Source organism: Protopterus annectens, chromosome 4.part0 (assembly GCF_019279795.1).
Source record: "Protopterus annectens isolate FY-2018-M chromosome 4.part0, PAN1.0, whole genome shotgun sequence".
Lineage (NCBI taxonomy): Eukaryota > Metazoa > Chordata > Ceratodontiformes > Protopteridae > Protopterus > Protopterus annectens.
In genome coordinates, this window is record NC_056733.1 from 1,395,867,190 (window position 1) to 1,395,884,032 (window position 16,843).

At 42.9% G+C, this 16,843-nt stretch overlaps 1 protein-coding gene across 3 annotated transcripts in view; it reads right to left on the minus strand.

Moving 5' to 3' along the window:
• Window positions 1–16,843, minus strand: part of TXNDC15 (thioredoxin domain containing 15) — a 308,164-nt gene that overhangs the window by 93,750 nt on the left and 197,571 nt on the right. For all 3 annotated transcript variants that reach the window (XM_044069226.1, XM_044069224.1, XM_044069225.1), the window contains one exon: window positions 1,670–1,833. In XM_044069226.1, the coding sequence (XP_043925161.1) occupies window positions 1,670–1,833 (164 nt within the window). The remainder of the gene's footprint in view (window positions 1–1,669; window positions 1,834–16,843) is intronic.

Below are 16,843 nucleotides of genomic sequence, written 5' to 3' on the forward strand. Positions count from 1 at the left end.
TCTCTTGAGGGCAGCAAGAAAGTACTGAAGAAAATGGTGCCCAGGCTACTGTTGTCTCTCTGTAGGTCTTAAGACAGGACAGCCTGGGTGCATGTGTGGAAGGAAGCTGGAAACTTTTGAACACTGGCCTAATATTATATCCTGGGGAGCATATCACCCAAATATGTGCAGGCTACTGTAGCAGTGAGAATGATGCCCATAACTTAGTTATTTACATCAAATAATGAGATCTCCCTAACAACTGCAGATTCCTCTACCACAACCAAAAAAGAAAAAGGGAAAAAAAGTTTTGATTTAGTCTACTCAAAATGCAATGCAGTCTTAACTATTAATTTAAGCAACAAATCAAAGGAAGATAAAACATCACTTCAATGTCATGCACTTCTTTAAAACATTTCTCTTAGAATCAGACTTCTTACTTTTCCTGGAAATATGGCTGAATTTGACTCTAAACACACTGAAATGTTAAATGAAGAATGTATGCGCTTGTTTTTCTACTTTATGGCAGTCTTTGTCCTCTTTTGGTACACTAAACAGGGAGCACAAGAAAATGTCCTGAAGTGGGGAACACAAGTCACGAGGGTTGCCTTCTCGGGTAGACAACTGTTGGATCATCAAAATAATTGTTGCAGTGACTTTTTTTTGCCATTTGGTCATGTCATTAAAAGGATGCAGGATGTCATTTGGTCATCACTGAAAAGGAGATGGAATAGGGCATTTTTGGATATCAAGACTTGGTACCAAATAAAACAAGTACTTCAATGTTCCTGTTAGCAAGCGGTATTTGCATGACATAGGCACATTCAGTGGCATGGAAAGTCATTTCCACAACTTTAGGCAAAGGCCTAAGCCCAAGAAGATCAGCTGGGAGGACATCTCAATAAGGGGGATTCTAAACAGAGTTGTTTATGTTAACAGATGGTGAAATAAAAAAATACTTCCTCAGGCAGGAAATTCTGTCAATAATGATTAAATCTTGGAGTTTTCCTTTGCACTAGTACTTCACAGCAGGAAATAAGTGGAGACAGAACAGGGAACAGTACACTGTGGAACAGAGACAGAGCTGGCACTCTGGGGAAGTTTTACTTGCTGGGCAATACTGTGCCCAGTGCATAGGAACTGTGTCTGTGGAGTTCAGACCAATACAAAAAGGCCATAATGACTGCTGTGACTTACCAAACAAGTTAGTATGGGCTGGTCAAGTCCAAGTATGCCTTACAGAGCACAATGCATGCTGTCCCTGGTATGACTGGATGTCCTGGATTTAAACAAGGCATACTAAAAATGAATAATATCCTTGATGGCTAAACTTGCAAACCTTTAAAGAAAGTAGTTGCTAAGTGTTTGGCCAGATGTTTTATAAACCTACAGGAAGCCTCAAGGAAAACACGACCTTAAGTTCTGAAGAGCTTAAGTAAACAAAGACTATTCTATTTTGAAGCTCTTCAGGTCAGCTCCATAAGTATCCCATAGCCAATCGGCTGGCTTGGGGAACCCAAAGCTTAACCAGTAGCATACAATGAAGACCTACACAAATACAAGGGAATACAAATAACAGAATAGAATAAAAATAAATTACAAGAGCTCTTCCATATTCTTACACATTTAAAAGGGGGCTGAGAGGAAGAATAACATGAAAAAAAGGTTCAAAACAGAGTGCTCACACTACCTGCTATGCTGTGATGCATCCAATGCCAGAAAATGGAGGGCTGGAAACACTCGTGGTAAAGCATTAAACTGGGGAGCCAAGTTGGCAGAGAATCTGCACCATGATGTGTAGAACAAAACTAGAGTGCACTCAGAACTGTTTGCATTTAAGAACTCCATCAGATCCTGTGAAGAGAAAGAAAAAAAAAGACTTTACTTCAACTTGCATAGACTTCAAAGGATACACTTGCAATTGAGTCCTGCAGGAATACATCCTTGTGGCACCTTACCAAATATGATGCAGAGAAAGTAGCACAAAATCATGTAGTGTCAGAGCTGCATGACAGAACCACGTACAGGAAGTATCCAAGTATTTAGTGTCTTGTGTTATCGACATGAAGACTTCAGCCACTATAAACCATAATTGCTGCACTAAGATTCTGCTCCCACAGTGCTGCTTCAACTTCATTTAGAAGTGATAAGACATATTAGTATACTGAATGGAGCACTTCAACAGCAAAGATCACATAATTACATGGTAGACTGACATTTTTGCCAGTTCTGGTTACTGTCCATTAAACATTAAGGGGGTTTGCTTGGTATTATGTTCAGCAGTCTCCTGTCAGTGAAACAGGGCAATCCTATCATCTAAATCACTAAGCAATCAAAAGTGACATAACAGGCCTTTTCTTTTCCAACAATATTATTTGTATATAATCTATATGACAGACATTATACGGCTGTGTCTAAATATGGAAAAAAATTCAGCTATGAAGCATTTAAATGCTTCAGTAGCAAAGTTTAATATCAAACACATTTTCAGTTTATCTTTTTCCATGCTTAATTTTCATGACTGCAGTCAACTGCAGTAAATCTGTCCCCCAGATTTACTAATTTTCCATGTAAGACTAGATTAGTCTTGCACGGAAGGGCCAGGGTAAGAGTAAGACGGTAGTACGCCATACATATTAATGAGGGCGTGTTGCCTCAACTCCAAAGCTTACACGGATCGTGGATGAGTTTAGGGGGCGTGTCGGACTGCCGAGCAGTCCAAATATCCATGCCCCTGCAATGAAGAAATGCCGCAACTTCACATTTAAATGAGCGAGTCCACTCACATGTGTACAATGTAACATTACACTCCCCTATATGTTCAACAACTAACAGAATAAAAAATAAAAAGAATAACTTTTTTTTCTTCCGATATAGCTGCCCGTAGTTGCGTGGGTTTGCCCGAGTTTGCCCACTGCTTAGCTACAGTTACAGCAGCTTAGGCACCAGAAGAGGATAATAAGAAAAATATGGGCAAATTAAGCAACATAGCGATAGTGTAGTGGTTAGAGCTTTTGCACAAAGAGGAGGCATTCCCGGTTCAAGTCCCACTACTGCACATTCCATTTTCTGTGTGAAATCTGTATATAAAAACATTTCCTAACCCTTTTTTATGTATAAGTTTTGTAAAAAGCATTGAAATGTTAAATTTAGTAGTGTATGAATTATATTTATGAAGGTGAAATGTTTATGCATTCTGATGCATGAGTTCCTTATTTTAAGCAATATAAAGTACTGCTAACCACATTTTACCAGTATTGAACATATTTAAATACATTTGCGTGTAGCTGCGCTATGCTGAGGAGGAGTAACACAGGTTCGCTGCACGTTACTGCTGATTACCTTTGCGCAATTCCGCGCTAACCAGCGCAACGTCGGGCAAACACGCTCACACCTACTTTACTGTTCTTTAACCAGTCAGTTCTGCCCAGCAGGAAAATAAAAATCAGTGACAGGACTCGAACTCAGGATACTGTGCACTACAGTCACGGTACTTAACCACTAAGCCATGATAGCATTTGACAAAGATGCACTTTCAACAGAGACATATCTATCAAAGGGATTTTAAACATTGCCAACATCAGCTAAGTAGGCGTGCCCGCAGCTGAGCTTATCCAAAACTGGCCAATCGTAAATAAGTGTGGGAAATGAGGCATACTTAATCTCCACAGGTGGGAATATTTGCTATAACTGGTTGTAGCTTCCTTCTGCAGTCAGCATGGCTGGTGTAGGTGAAGGCACTCGGTTTAGAGCGCAATGCTGGGGAATCCAGGAGTCCAAAATTATAGTTTGGCTCCTCGTCCACAAACATGAGGAAAAAGACTCCTGCAGGGCCAGTACCAGGGTACCCAATATAAAACGGAGGCCTGGAACAGTCTTGCCAATGATCTCACCAGTGCCACTGGTGTTCCTCGGACTGGTGAGCAGGTCAGGCACCATTATTCTGACCTGAAGCGGCGTAGGGGTGATGAACTGGACCAGTAGATCCAGGAATCCCATACGATGCCTAATGCCCCAGTACTGAGTAAGTAGCTATTGTATTAAGTAGTTAAGAATTACCATGCTTGTCTATACTATGGATAGGTAGGTCTTCACAGCTGCAGGTGACTGGGCTATGAACCTGAAAGCCCATGAAGATAGGCTGTAAAGGTTGCATCATGATGCAGGTTAGTAATTATTCTGCATGTACTGTTATATAAAATAAATGAGAGAGCCTTCAAAAAGTCTTTTAACCCAATAAATAAAGGTGTAATAATCCTTTAATACATGTATGACTCATGGAGTGCGTTTGTGTCATTTTCTTTGATATATTGTTGTGCTGTTGCATTCTACAAATAGTAGTGTTGTATTAAGCAGTGTCAACCCACACTTGGGTAGGCCCATATAACGTGGATGAAGGGAGTGCCAGTAGCTTGTATGCATATTTACAGCCCTCAACTGTTGGTTCATGCCCAGCATGTACAGGTTAATCTGGCACATGAGTAGCTTGGTATAGTGTTCCCCAGAAATGTAGGGAGCTGTCAACATATAACTGATACTTTCACCTGAACATATGTAGATAATTATATGAAAGTAGAGCTGTCAGTGTACCATCTTAGCAGTAGTGTGTGTGAGCAATTCTCAAAATATGTTGCAGTAACATCTGCATCTTGGACAGTTTGTATGTAAGATACAGCTCATGTATATAATGATCTAGCAAAATCCAATTGCACAATATAAGGACATTGGGTAATGTAATAATTCATGTAAGGGACATATAACTGCAGCTAATAGGAACGTAGTGAAAACTAGAAGGATATATAAGTTAATTGAGCTATCTTTTTCCACCCTACTGTATATGTGCATAAAAAATGCAATTCTACACCTCAATCGGTATGTCTAATCTCAAAGCATTTGTTGGGACATATGCCCTATTGGTTTAGAAATATTTGCATTTATTTCTATGCATGTGCCCTGTTAAAATACCACACTATTGGTGGCCTGTTGCCATCAATTAAACCTGCATGCTGTTATAATGTCCACTATTGTTCCATATATGCATGTGTTATGTTTGCTTTTCAACTGTTGAAAATCTGGTGTGTTGGGTTAATGGAAATACTTCTGCATGTCGTTATAACTAACTGGGAATGCTGTTGACTGTTACCAACCCATATCTTTATTAAACTCTCCAAAACATAGTTTGTATGGGAAGGTCGGTCCCAGCGGACCCACCTGTCCCACCTCAGCTGGCCATGGCACCTGGCACCAGCAGATCCGGTGCCCAGCCTTGGACCTCCTCCTCAGTTGGCCCTGGGCCACCTTCAGGTGGAAGCGCTGCAGGGGATGGGGCTCACCCCCCCCCCCCGAGTAAGCGTGGGCAGAAAGGCACCCATCACCCTTCGTAGGGTCCGGGCTGTGGTGTATAGAGAGATTGAATGTTCTGTTGCAGAATCTGTATGCCAGCTTGAGGCCAGAGTGGCGCAACTCTTGGGTCAGCCAGCCCCTCCTACACAGCCCCCAGCACAGCCCACCTTCTGGGCCGTGAAGGTGCAGTGGTGACCTGCCCATGGGTGGGGACTTCAGTCCCACTGTTTCCATCTGGGGGATCATGGGCTTGCGATTTCCAAACATCCCTCCCCGTCAAAGGTGTTCACCCACCACGTGTCACATACCGCCCCTGTATGCATCTTGTTTGTCTTTCCTGTTTACCTCCCCAAATATACCTACTTCCCCTACCCCACATTCCACTCTCACCTGAAAAAAAAAAAAGAAAGGGCAATCTGTTCCCAAAAAATGCCCCATACATAGCTGCCCATTTTGCACACATGTCCACTGGACACATGAACTGTTATTTAATTGGCAGTAAAACATACTTTGTTGGCCTCGCCCCTCTCTCAGGGGTTGAAGGGTTCATATCTACCTCCAAATTTATTGCATATGCACAGCTATTGCTGTTGAAGAAATGGGCAGCTATGGGCCTTCCCTACACCCATCCTACACATCCAGAGCTATTTTCCATACGGTCTTTCCCTCTTTGTACCCCTTTTTCACCACTTTCCTATCTCCCCATTTTTCTTTTCTTTCAAAGAAATTAGCCCGGAAGTGAGCAGGAGTAAGCACTATTAAGCAGTAGTGAGTGGGTTTGTGCGGGTTTGCGCTTGGCTAAGCAATGTGAGGCATTGCGCAAACCCGCTTACAACTGCTTAAAAGTGCCTTAGTCACTCTGTATGCGAGGGCTCTTGTTCTGCTCAGGAACAAAATAAAACACCTCTGTAAGTCTCGAAACCCGGACCATGCACACACTACACAACATGAAGTACCACTAAGCCACGGTAGAGATACATTAAATTGGTGCTTAAATAATTATATCATGCATCAGAATGAGTGAATGTAAAGGAAAATTAGAATACCATACCACACAACTTGTTCTGCGGATGTTGACCAACAGTTGTTGTGGGATTACATTACATGACTGTAATAAGAGAAGCAGTCATTCTAGCAGGAAATAATGTTACACCATCACCTTACAACCCCACACAGTATCACAGCAAGACAAACACTAGCATATCTGTTTAGGGCAGAGGATGAGGCAGAAGCACAGTGGCATATTAGCCTTTCTGCTGTTACACACTGTGCAAATAACTTTGGAAGGAGTTTTGGAAACATACCCTTATGTAGGAATAAAAAACTGAAATACAAATGGATATAGCCATGTACTGTAGCATCCAACTGTAAGAATGCCATTGCTCTATTGGTGAAAAGACCTGTGTGGTGCACAGACAAAAAATAAAGTACAGTTTTGTACCTACCATAAATACAGATGTTCGAGTGTACACCCTGCTGCAGTCATCACACTTGGGTTATCCTGTCGTCAGGCGGTCCTGCAGTCGGCCGGAATTCCAAAGTCTTGGTCCGGCGTTGGTTGCTGTCGCTTCTTCCCTGACGTCAGTGCGCTAGGAGTATAAATAATGCATCCGATGCCATTTTCTTCAGTTTTTCTTGCCCCAGATGTCAGGTGCCCCCAAAAAGGTGGTCAGAAATTAGTACCAAACTAAGAAAATTTTGCACAAACACAAAATCCCTCCAGCTATAAGCAAATACATCAGGAAGGTATTGTAGAGATTTAGCCAGTTAGATCAGAGGGGACGGAGGGAGGGTAACCTGGACTGCAGCAGGGTGTACACTCGAACATCTACATTTATGGTAGGTACAAAACTGTACTATGTTCATCATGTTACCCTGCTGCAGTCATCACACTTGGGTAGAATCCCAAAGCTAAGGATGGGTGGAGGAGTCATAGAGGGTTAGAGGAGGCTAGAAGGCCCTGCAGTGGCGAAGCCAGCCCTAGTCTTAGAGTAAAGAGGTAAGTGATAGTGTTTGGTGAAGGTGTGTACTGAACTCCAAGTTGCAGCTTCCAAAATCTCCTTGGTTGGAACCCCCCTGAGGAAGGTTGTAGATGTAGCTGTTGCCCTGGTAGAGTGGGGCCTAATGGTAGCAGGAACTGGTTTTCCATGATGGGTATAGCAAAAACGAATGCAATGTCCTATCCATTTGGAAATGGTTTGTTTTGATATAGCCTTCCCTTGTGAAGCTGTAGCATAGCAAAAAAAATAAATAAATAATGTTGTTTTCCCGCCTTACTGAACTAGAATAGTCCAGTCTTCAGAGTTTGCTGATCTCCGGGCTTTGTCTTGGTTCCTGTGCTATTCCATATCCTTATTTGGATAAAAGGAAGCGTCTTTGTTCACCAGTGGGAGTGGGGAGCACTGAGCGGCCTATTTGTCCCTAGAGGAGTGGTTCCAGCCAGAAACTTGTAGTCTATTGGCCATTTCGGGTCAATTCCTAGCTCTTTTCAGCCCCCTGTAATAAAGCCCGCTTTAGCGCGCTTTTTCGCTTGTATTCAACTCAGCACAGCTCCTTGTGGTGTCCTGCAGAGTTCTACAAGCAGCAGAGAGCAAAAGAGTGACTTTTTCCTGATTTAAGTATTTTTTTCTGGCTTTTTGATTATTTACTGCTTAGCGACTGCATTTTCGCCTGTTTATACAGCTCTGCATTCTATTTAAACTGTTTTTGTGTTGATTAACTGTTTTGCACTTTTAAAAAAAGTTATTTGTTGCTTAATTTTACCTGTAGGCTAACGCACTCAAGTGCGCTAGCCATTTAAAAGCATTTATAGCATTTACCGTCTTTTCTGCAAAAAAAAAAAAAAAATCTTGTTTTCCCGCCTTACTGAACTAGAATAGTCCAGTCTTCACAGTTTGCTGATCTCTGGGCTTTGGCTTGGTTCCTGTGCTATTCCATATCCTTATTTGGATAAAGGGAAGCTTCTTTGTTCACCAGTGGGAGTGGGGAGCACTGAGCAGCCTATTTGTCCCTAGAGCAGTGGTTCCAGCCAGAAACTTGTAGTCTATTGGCCATTTTGGGTCAATTCCTAGCTCTTTTCAACCCCCTGCTATAAAGCCCGCTTTAGCGCGCTTTTGCGTGATTTAGCGCGGAGTTGCCCATAGAGCACCATCGGGCAGCGCCGGTTAAACTATTTCTGGCTCCGTAAAGACTGCTCTTCAATTTTTCCCTTAGAACTTCTCTACTTGCAATCTAAACAGTCTATTCTCTATCTCAAAAGCTCAGCACTTGCTCCTAAAGCATTTTTATATAGGTAAAGTACTTATATACTAAACTAAGTACTACATTAGCCTAGAATCCCCTTGAGTACCCATTTCCCTACAGGTCCCTTCTGTCTCAGTTACACAGCAAACTTTTTTACTTTTTCTAGCATGTCGAAGGGTCAGTTGCTAGCGTCCTCTCCTGTTCAGCTGGTGAATCTGGGCATCTTGAGGCAATGTTACAATTGCCTCATGTACACAGACAACCCACTCCTTCTCCCACAAAACACAAATACATGTGAGAGATGCAACTATATAGCCAGACTGGAGGCTAAGCTCTCTCAACTCAGGACTAGCAAGACCAGACAGGAGGAGAAGGAAACCACGCACACCACAAACCCAGTTTCACATAGAACTATCACAACTGCAAAACAAACACATAAACACACAAAGACATACTCGGAGGCACTGATCAAAAATCTACCAAAACTACAGAGGCCTCCAAAGCAGACACCCAAGCAACTGCCACCTCAAGACATAACACATGCAACACATAGTTCTCAAAGTCAGTGTGCTAAACAGTCACAGCCCTTAAGGCCAAACACAATGCCAGACACACTTGTTATAGGTGACTCCATAGTCAGACACACTGACGTCCCACTCACCAGACTGAACAAGGAAAAGATCACAGCAAGCTGCCTGTCAGACGCTAGAATCCGCCACATAACACAAGCACTCAGGTCACTCCACAGCAAGTACAAGTATGACTCAGTCATTGTCCATGCCGGTGTGAACGACCTGAGACATACCTCCCTGGACTACATGAAAAGAGACATAGAGGAGCTCTCAGATTATGTAGCCCAGGCCGGTATGACCCTGACCCTGAGCAGTATCCTACCCTCACCAAGAATGATGCTACAATACAGAGACAAAATGATCAGCTTTAATAATTGGCTTAATTACTGGTGTCATTCTAAGGGGATCCAATGTCTGTCTGCCTGGGATGACATGCTGGACAAGCCACGCTGCTTCGCAAGGGACAGCTTGCACCTGTCACCCCTGGGCTTCCGGATATTGGCAAAGGCTCTTGCCACCCCCATAGTGCCTTTTTTAGGCAAGGCACAAATGATAAACCTACCGCCCTAGAAAACAAAAATGGAGAAAAACTAAGGGTAATACTGCTCAATGCCAAAAGTCTAAACCTCAAGATGCACGCCCTCGAAGCCCTCCTCAGTATGGAGAACATCGATGTCTGTGCTGTGACTGAAACCTGGTTCAAGGCTCCTGAGAGCACCCCAGCACTATCAGGTTATACCTCATATCATGCGTTCCGGCCCCAAAATCCAGACCGAACCACAAAAGGAGGGGGAGCATCCATATTCATAAAGTATACCCACACCTCCAGGTTAGTGGCAATGCACGAAGCATCGGAGACCATCCAGGTGCAATTAACCATAGGTAAAACTGCCCTACAGTTTGCAGCATGCTACAGACCACCTTCTCAAACTCAGGAAACCCACACAGCCTTCCTGAAGACACTGGAGAGTATGAATGTCTCTCCAAACACCATCATATTGGGTGACTTCAACTACCCAAACATAGACTGGGAACATTACTCAAGCCCCAACACCCTAGCCCAAAGGTTCCTGGAGTTCATAAACTCAAATGCTATGGAACAACTAGTCACCATCCCCACAAGAGGAGAAAATATACTAGACCTGATCATCACAAACATGGGGACAAAATGCTCCACACCGGAAGTATATCCCTCATTGGTGAGATCAGACCATAAATTAATCTCATTGGAGATCCACATCCCGCCCCCAACCCCAGCAAAAGACCACAGTGAAGAACTTCTCAAAAGCAAACTTCACACTTCTTAAGACTGGAGTGGTATCCTTCAAGGCCCCCGAGCCAGTGGAAACCACAACCCACGCTGCTGAAACCCTTACAAATGCCTTCTGCAAGCACCTCCAGGAATGTATGGATCAAGCAATCCCTAATAAAATCAAGACCCTTTCCACCAAAGGCAGGCGCCCGGTCTGGTGGACCCCAGCCATAAACAAACTCTACAACAAAAGGAGAAAGCTACTACATGACAGAGCAAAATCCCTAAAAGGGAAGGCATCTCTGATCAATACTAGCAAAAAACTACGATCACTCATAAAATCATCCAAGGCCAACTTTGAGAGAAAAATCGCTAATGGCACAAAAGACAATCATAAGGCCTTCTTTAGCTATGTTAGAAACCTGGGTGGAAACTCCCAGACATGCTCAGAATTACTCCAAAATGATAAAAAAATCACTGAAACCACAGACATTGCCAATATACTGGCAGACAGGTTCAGTGCAAATTTCTCCCCTCCATCCACCCCAAAAGGAGAAATCCAAACCCACAGTCTGGAAGGAGAATCGAATGAAAACGCTGAAATGAAAAGAAATAGCGTAGTAAACCCTTTATTTCCGCTTTCGTCAACAGACTTCATCAGAATGACATACAATAAAAAAACACCCATTATATACTCACTAATTCCTAACCAATAAGATCAATCAATTAACTTATCCAACCAATTCTAAAAATGAAAAAGTAAAAAAATATATGTATATGTATATAAATTTGTATATAAATTTGCTAAAAATACATTTAACTTTAAATGATTTAACATCAGTTAAAAAAAGAAGAAAGCAAACCTATTGATTCTTTGTCAATATTTAATCGAGACCCTTTCAAAAAACATTTAATATTAATGGTCTCATTTAGACCTGGGGGCTTGTCAGCTTTTAATTTGACTTGCCAAAGTGTTTCCCTTTGTTCTACAAAATTTTTGTAATCACCACCCCTTAAGTCAGATTTAACAACCTCTACCACTGAAAAAACAAATTTTTTAAAATTTTTACAAATGACAGAGTGTCTAAATAACACACTATTGACATCTTTGCTCTTAATATTGTAAATGTGTTCTCGAATACGAACATTAAGACTACGGGTGGTCATACCAACGTAGAACCCAGGGCAAGAACTACACATGGCAATATACACTACCCCCTCAGTACGACAATTAACAAATTCTGGCACCATAAAAGTCCGGTCCATAGTATCACTAACAACCATAGGACCTTTAGAAATATATCTACACATGTTACAGTTAATGCCCCAACGGCGTACATACAGGGGATGCTATGTTCGGGACTTTGGTAACCTTCTTCAATGAAGCAGGTATGGCATTTTTAAGACTGCTTATCGATCATAATGTTGTAAAGATGTCTAACTTAAAGGATGAGATTGATCAGTTAGAGCAAGAAATAGCGGATAGTAACGTTTATAATGGTGATGTTTTTAAGTCAGTTTTCGATGAGGTTGAAAACACTCTGTCATTTGTAAAAATTTTAAAAAATTTGTTTTTTCAGTGGTAGAGGTTGTTAAATCTGACTTAAGGGGTGGTGATTACAAAAATTTTGTAGAACAAAGGGAAACACTTTGGCAAGTCAAATTAAAAGCTGACAAGCCCCCAGGTCTAAATGAGACCATTAATATTAAATGTTTTTTGAAAGGGTCTCGATTAAATATTGACAAAGAATCAATAGGTTTGCTTTCTTCTTTTTTTAACTGATGTTAAATCATTTAAAGTTAAATGTATTTTTAGCAAATTTATATACAAATTTATATACATATACATATATTTATTTACTTTTTCATTTTTAGAATTGGTTGGATAAGTTAATTGATTGATTAGTTGTGTAATTAATTGTTTTAATTATCTTATTGGTTAGGAATTAGTGAGTATATAATGGGTGTTTTTTTATTGTATGTCATTCTGATGAAGTCTGTTGACGAAAGCGGAAATAAAGGGTTTACTACGCTATTTCTTTTCATTTCAGCGTTTTCATTCGATTCTCCTTCCAGACTGTGGGTTTGGATTTGTTTTTTGGCTTTTTTGGCTTTTTCATTGTTCCAAAAGGAGAAATATCTATCCCACCAGAGTCTAGCCTCCCAAACATCTCAGATGCCCAGGTGAGAGCTGCTCTCTCTAAAGCAAAAAACACAGCATCAATGGGACCGGACGGTGTCCCCGGCTGTGTGCTACACGAACTCAATGAGGAACTAAACCCACACATAAGGCTGCTGTTTAATCTTAGCCTTACTACAGGATACGTACCCAAAGAATGGCATACGGCAACTGTGGTCCCACTCCACAAAGGCGGTGCTTCTACGGACCCTGGAAATTACCGCCCCATAAGCTTGACGAGCCTTGTCTGCAAAGCTATGGAGAGGATCATAATGGAACTCATAAATAAAGACATTGGGGACCTACAGACACTGGATCCTACCCAATTTGGCTTGGTCAAGGGCAGATCCTGCCTCTTGAACTTGGTCAACTTTTTCGAAACAGTCACTAAGGCCATTGATGAGGGTAAGGCAGTTCACACAGCATACCTTGACCTAGCAAAAGCGTTCGACACAATACCCCACTCGGGCATCATAGAAAAGCTCACCAGCTTAGATGTAAAACCCATATGTCACAAGATGGGTTGCAAACTGGCTCAAGGACAGAACACACAGGGTTAGAGTTGCTGGTGCCATGTCAGACTCTAAGCCGGTCACGAGCGGTGTCCCACAGGGCTCAGTCCTGGGCCCCCTCTTGTTCGGCATTTATTTTTCTGAAGTGCAGGCAAACATAGGGGGATTGTGGCTGACAAAATTTGCAGATGACTGCAAACTGGGCACCATAATTGACACTCCATCAGACACAGACATCCTCCAGAGAGGTCTCATAGAAATGGATAACTGGTGCCAGAGCCATGGCCTTAAGCTAAATGCCAAAAAATGTATAGTCATACCCTTTGGGAAAAACAAGGTAACCCCTAATTACCACATAGGTGGTAATCCATTAAACACGGAGGAAGTTATCAGGGACCTGGGGACCCAAGTTGACAGTAACCTCTCGTTTGACACTCACATTGCCAAAGTGGTTAGGAAGACCTTCTACATTGCCCACCTGATCATAAAGGGATTCACATCCAGATCAGGAGAGGTCATTGTACCCCTGTACTCTTCACTTATCAGACCAATGATTGAGTACAACGCCCCATTCGGAATGTACCTTACCCGACACCTGCAGCAGTTGGAAAGACCCCAAAAGTTCCTCACCAAAAGGATAAAGGGGCTCAAACATGTCATACGATGCCCGACTGAAGAAACTCCAGCTCTATTCAGTCGCATACCGTCTGCTCAGAGGTGATCTGTGCCTGACATACAAGGCCATGTCCAACCCGGAATTAATGGACATGCTCCACCTCAAAAAAATCCAAATCCACCAGAGCAACAAGAGCAAGAGACTTAAACCTCAACACGGATATAAATAGGACGTGCTGGAGGGACAGATTCATCACCCAGAGACTCCCTACACTATGGAACAGAATCCCAGTCCATGTGAGGCAGAGCCCCTCACTGACTCTGTTCAAGAGAAATCCTGACGAGTGGATGGGAGATCGTAGGTTTACCCCGGGAATTATCTCTGTGTCACTGCTGGACAGAGGCACAGCAAACTAATGGGTATAGTATTCTCATCCTAAGGGGTGGTGAAAGCCACACACACTCTGGCTAGGCTTATAAATGCCCTAGGGCAGATAGCCTAGTATGAACCTATGAACCTATAGGATACAAAGAGCTGGTCAGATTTTCTGAAAACCTTAGTTTTATCCAAATAGTAACGAAGTTGCCTGTGAATGTCCAAGGAATGCAGGAGTCTTTCTCATTTGTTCTGTGGTTTTGGGAAGAAGGCGGATAAGTGGATGGTTTGATTTAAAGCCACACTGGAAACCACCTTAGGCATGAAGGAAGGATTAGTTCGTAGAGAAACTCTGTCTTGATGGAAGATGAGGAAGGGTTCCACTGCCATTAGTGCCTGCAGCTCTGAGACTCTTCTAGCTGAAGTTATTGCTAGCAGCAGGGCAGTCTTCCATGATAGGAACTGTAGATCTGCAGAGAAGGCTGGTTCAAAGGGAGGTAGCGTGAGTTTTTCCAGAACAAAGTTGAGGTCCCATGTTGGTGTAGGTGCTCTCCTGGGGGGGGGTCTAATGTTTTTTGCCCCTCTGAGGAACTGCCTTAGAAGTGGATGATAAAATAAGGGTGGATCCGTGTTGTAGTGGGCTGAAATAGCGGATGCATGGATTTTAATGGAAGAAAAAGACAGTCCTTTGTGCAACATCTCAGTTAAATACTGTAGTATGTGAGGCATGCGAGGCTGAATTGCGTCTTGGCCTTTAGTTTGGTTCCAGGCACAAAACCTTTTCCATTTGTCCGAATAAGCCTTCCTGGTGCTGGGCCTCCTAGCTTCCAGAATAACATCCATAACTGCTTGGGAAAGAGGAGCTGGCTGGATGCTTAGCTGATTTGCCATGCAGCCAGGTTTAAGGTTTTGAGCTGGCTGGGAAGAATCTGATTGTCTTGCTGTGTGAGCAAATAGGTAATTTGTGGTAAAATCCAAGGTGGGCCCTGGGCCATATTCCTCAGTAGTGGGTACCAGTGCTGGTGTGGCCAGTCTGGGGCTATGAGTATCAGTCGTGGTCTCTCCTTCCTGACTTTTAGAAGCACCCTTGTGAGGAGAGGCAATGGAGGGAAGGCATATACTGTCAGGTTTTTCCAGCTGAATGAGAGTGCGTCCACTTTCCAAGCTTGATGGTGAAGTGTCCTTGTACAAAATTGTGTTAGTTGATAGTTTTGAGGGCTGGCAAACAGGTCTATGTCTGGAAGGCCCCATTTTTGAGTTATCATTGCAAATACTTGTGGATCCAGTTTCCACTCGTGGGGATCCATGATATTTCTGCTGATGTCGTCTGCCAATGTGTTCTTCTTTCCTGGCAGGAATTGAGCTTGTAACTGAACTTGGTAAGCCAGAGCTGTGTTCCACAAGGTCATTGCTTGCCTGCATAGAGGGTAGGAGTGTGTACCCCCTTGTTTGTTTATGTACCACATTACTGTGGTGTTGTCCATCCTTATTTTAAGTTGTCCTGGATGTAATAGATTCTTGAAGGCTGTCAGAGCATTCTGTATAGCTAGCATCTCTTTTTGATTGATGTGCAGATTCCTTTGATCAGCAGTCCATACGCCTTGAACGCACTGTCCTGCCATGTGTGCCCCCCAGGCATAGTCCGAAGCATCTGTTGTCATAGTTTGCCTGGCTGGGGGCAAGGTGAAAGGCTGACCCTTGTTGAGGTGACATGCCTGTGACCACCATAGAAACTCCTTTTCTAGGCAGGTAATGAGAGCTATCATTGTGTCCAAGCTGTGGCTGTGTTGAGACCATACGCTTTTTAGGTACCACTGTAATTTCCTCATATGCAGCTTTGCAAATGGTATTAGTAATATACAAGATGCCATGAAGCCCAAGGCCTGCAGAATTTTTCTTGCAGGTAGTTGGGTCTTTGTTGCCATTGTTTTGAAATATTGAGTCAGTTGTATTTGTTTGTCTGGCGTCAGATAAGCCTTCTGGGCCGTTGTATTCAAGCTGGCACCCAAGAATGTCATATTTTGTGAGGGTACTAGTTTTGATTTCTTTTCGTTTACTGTGTACCCCTGGCAACTTAGAAGATGTTTTACAAAAGCCAGATGTTGTAAGAGGATGTCCTTGCTTTCTGCTTGGATGAGGCCGTCGTCCAGGTATGGGTATATTTGAATTCCTCTTTGTCACCAGTATGCAATTACTGGTGCCAGGCATTTCTGACATCTGTCTGAGGCAAGAAAAGTTTCCTCAATGGGGTACTTAGCTTTACTGAAGACTTCGGTCTGAAATTCGAGTTTGAAAATCTCAGGAGTCGGACGACCAGCACTTGCGAACTGCTTCTGCTTCGGGCACCGCCCGGCAAGAAAGACTGAAGAAAATGGCGTTGGATGCATTATTTATACCCCTGGCGCACTGACGTCAGGGAAGAAGAGACAGCAACTGACGCCGGACCAAGACTTTGGAATTCCGGTCGACTGCGGGACCACCTGACGACAGGATAACCCAAGTGTGATGACTGCAGCAGGGTAACACGATGAACATCAGGCTATTCTCTGGCTATCATGTGGATAGGTCCACAGTTGGGAGTTACGCAGACAGACTACATTCCTTGATAAAGTAAAATGTACACAGCAACCCTGTAAGTCCAGCAAGATAAAATGCACACAATACTACTTACATTCTCTGTACTTCAGCAACCCTACCCAAATGTAAAATTTACCTGTGTGTGCAGGGTCTACCAAGGATGTAGGTAAGCATACTCACTGTACTAAAATGAAA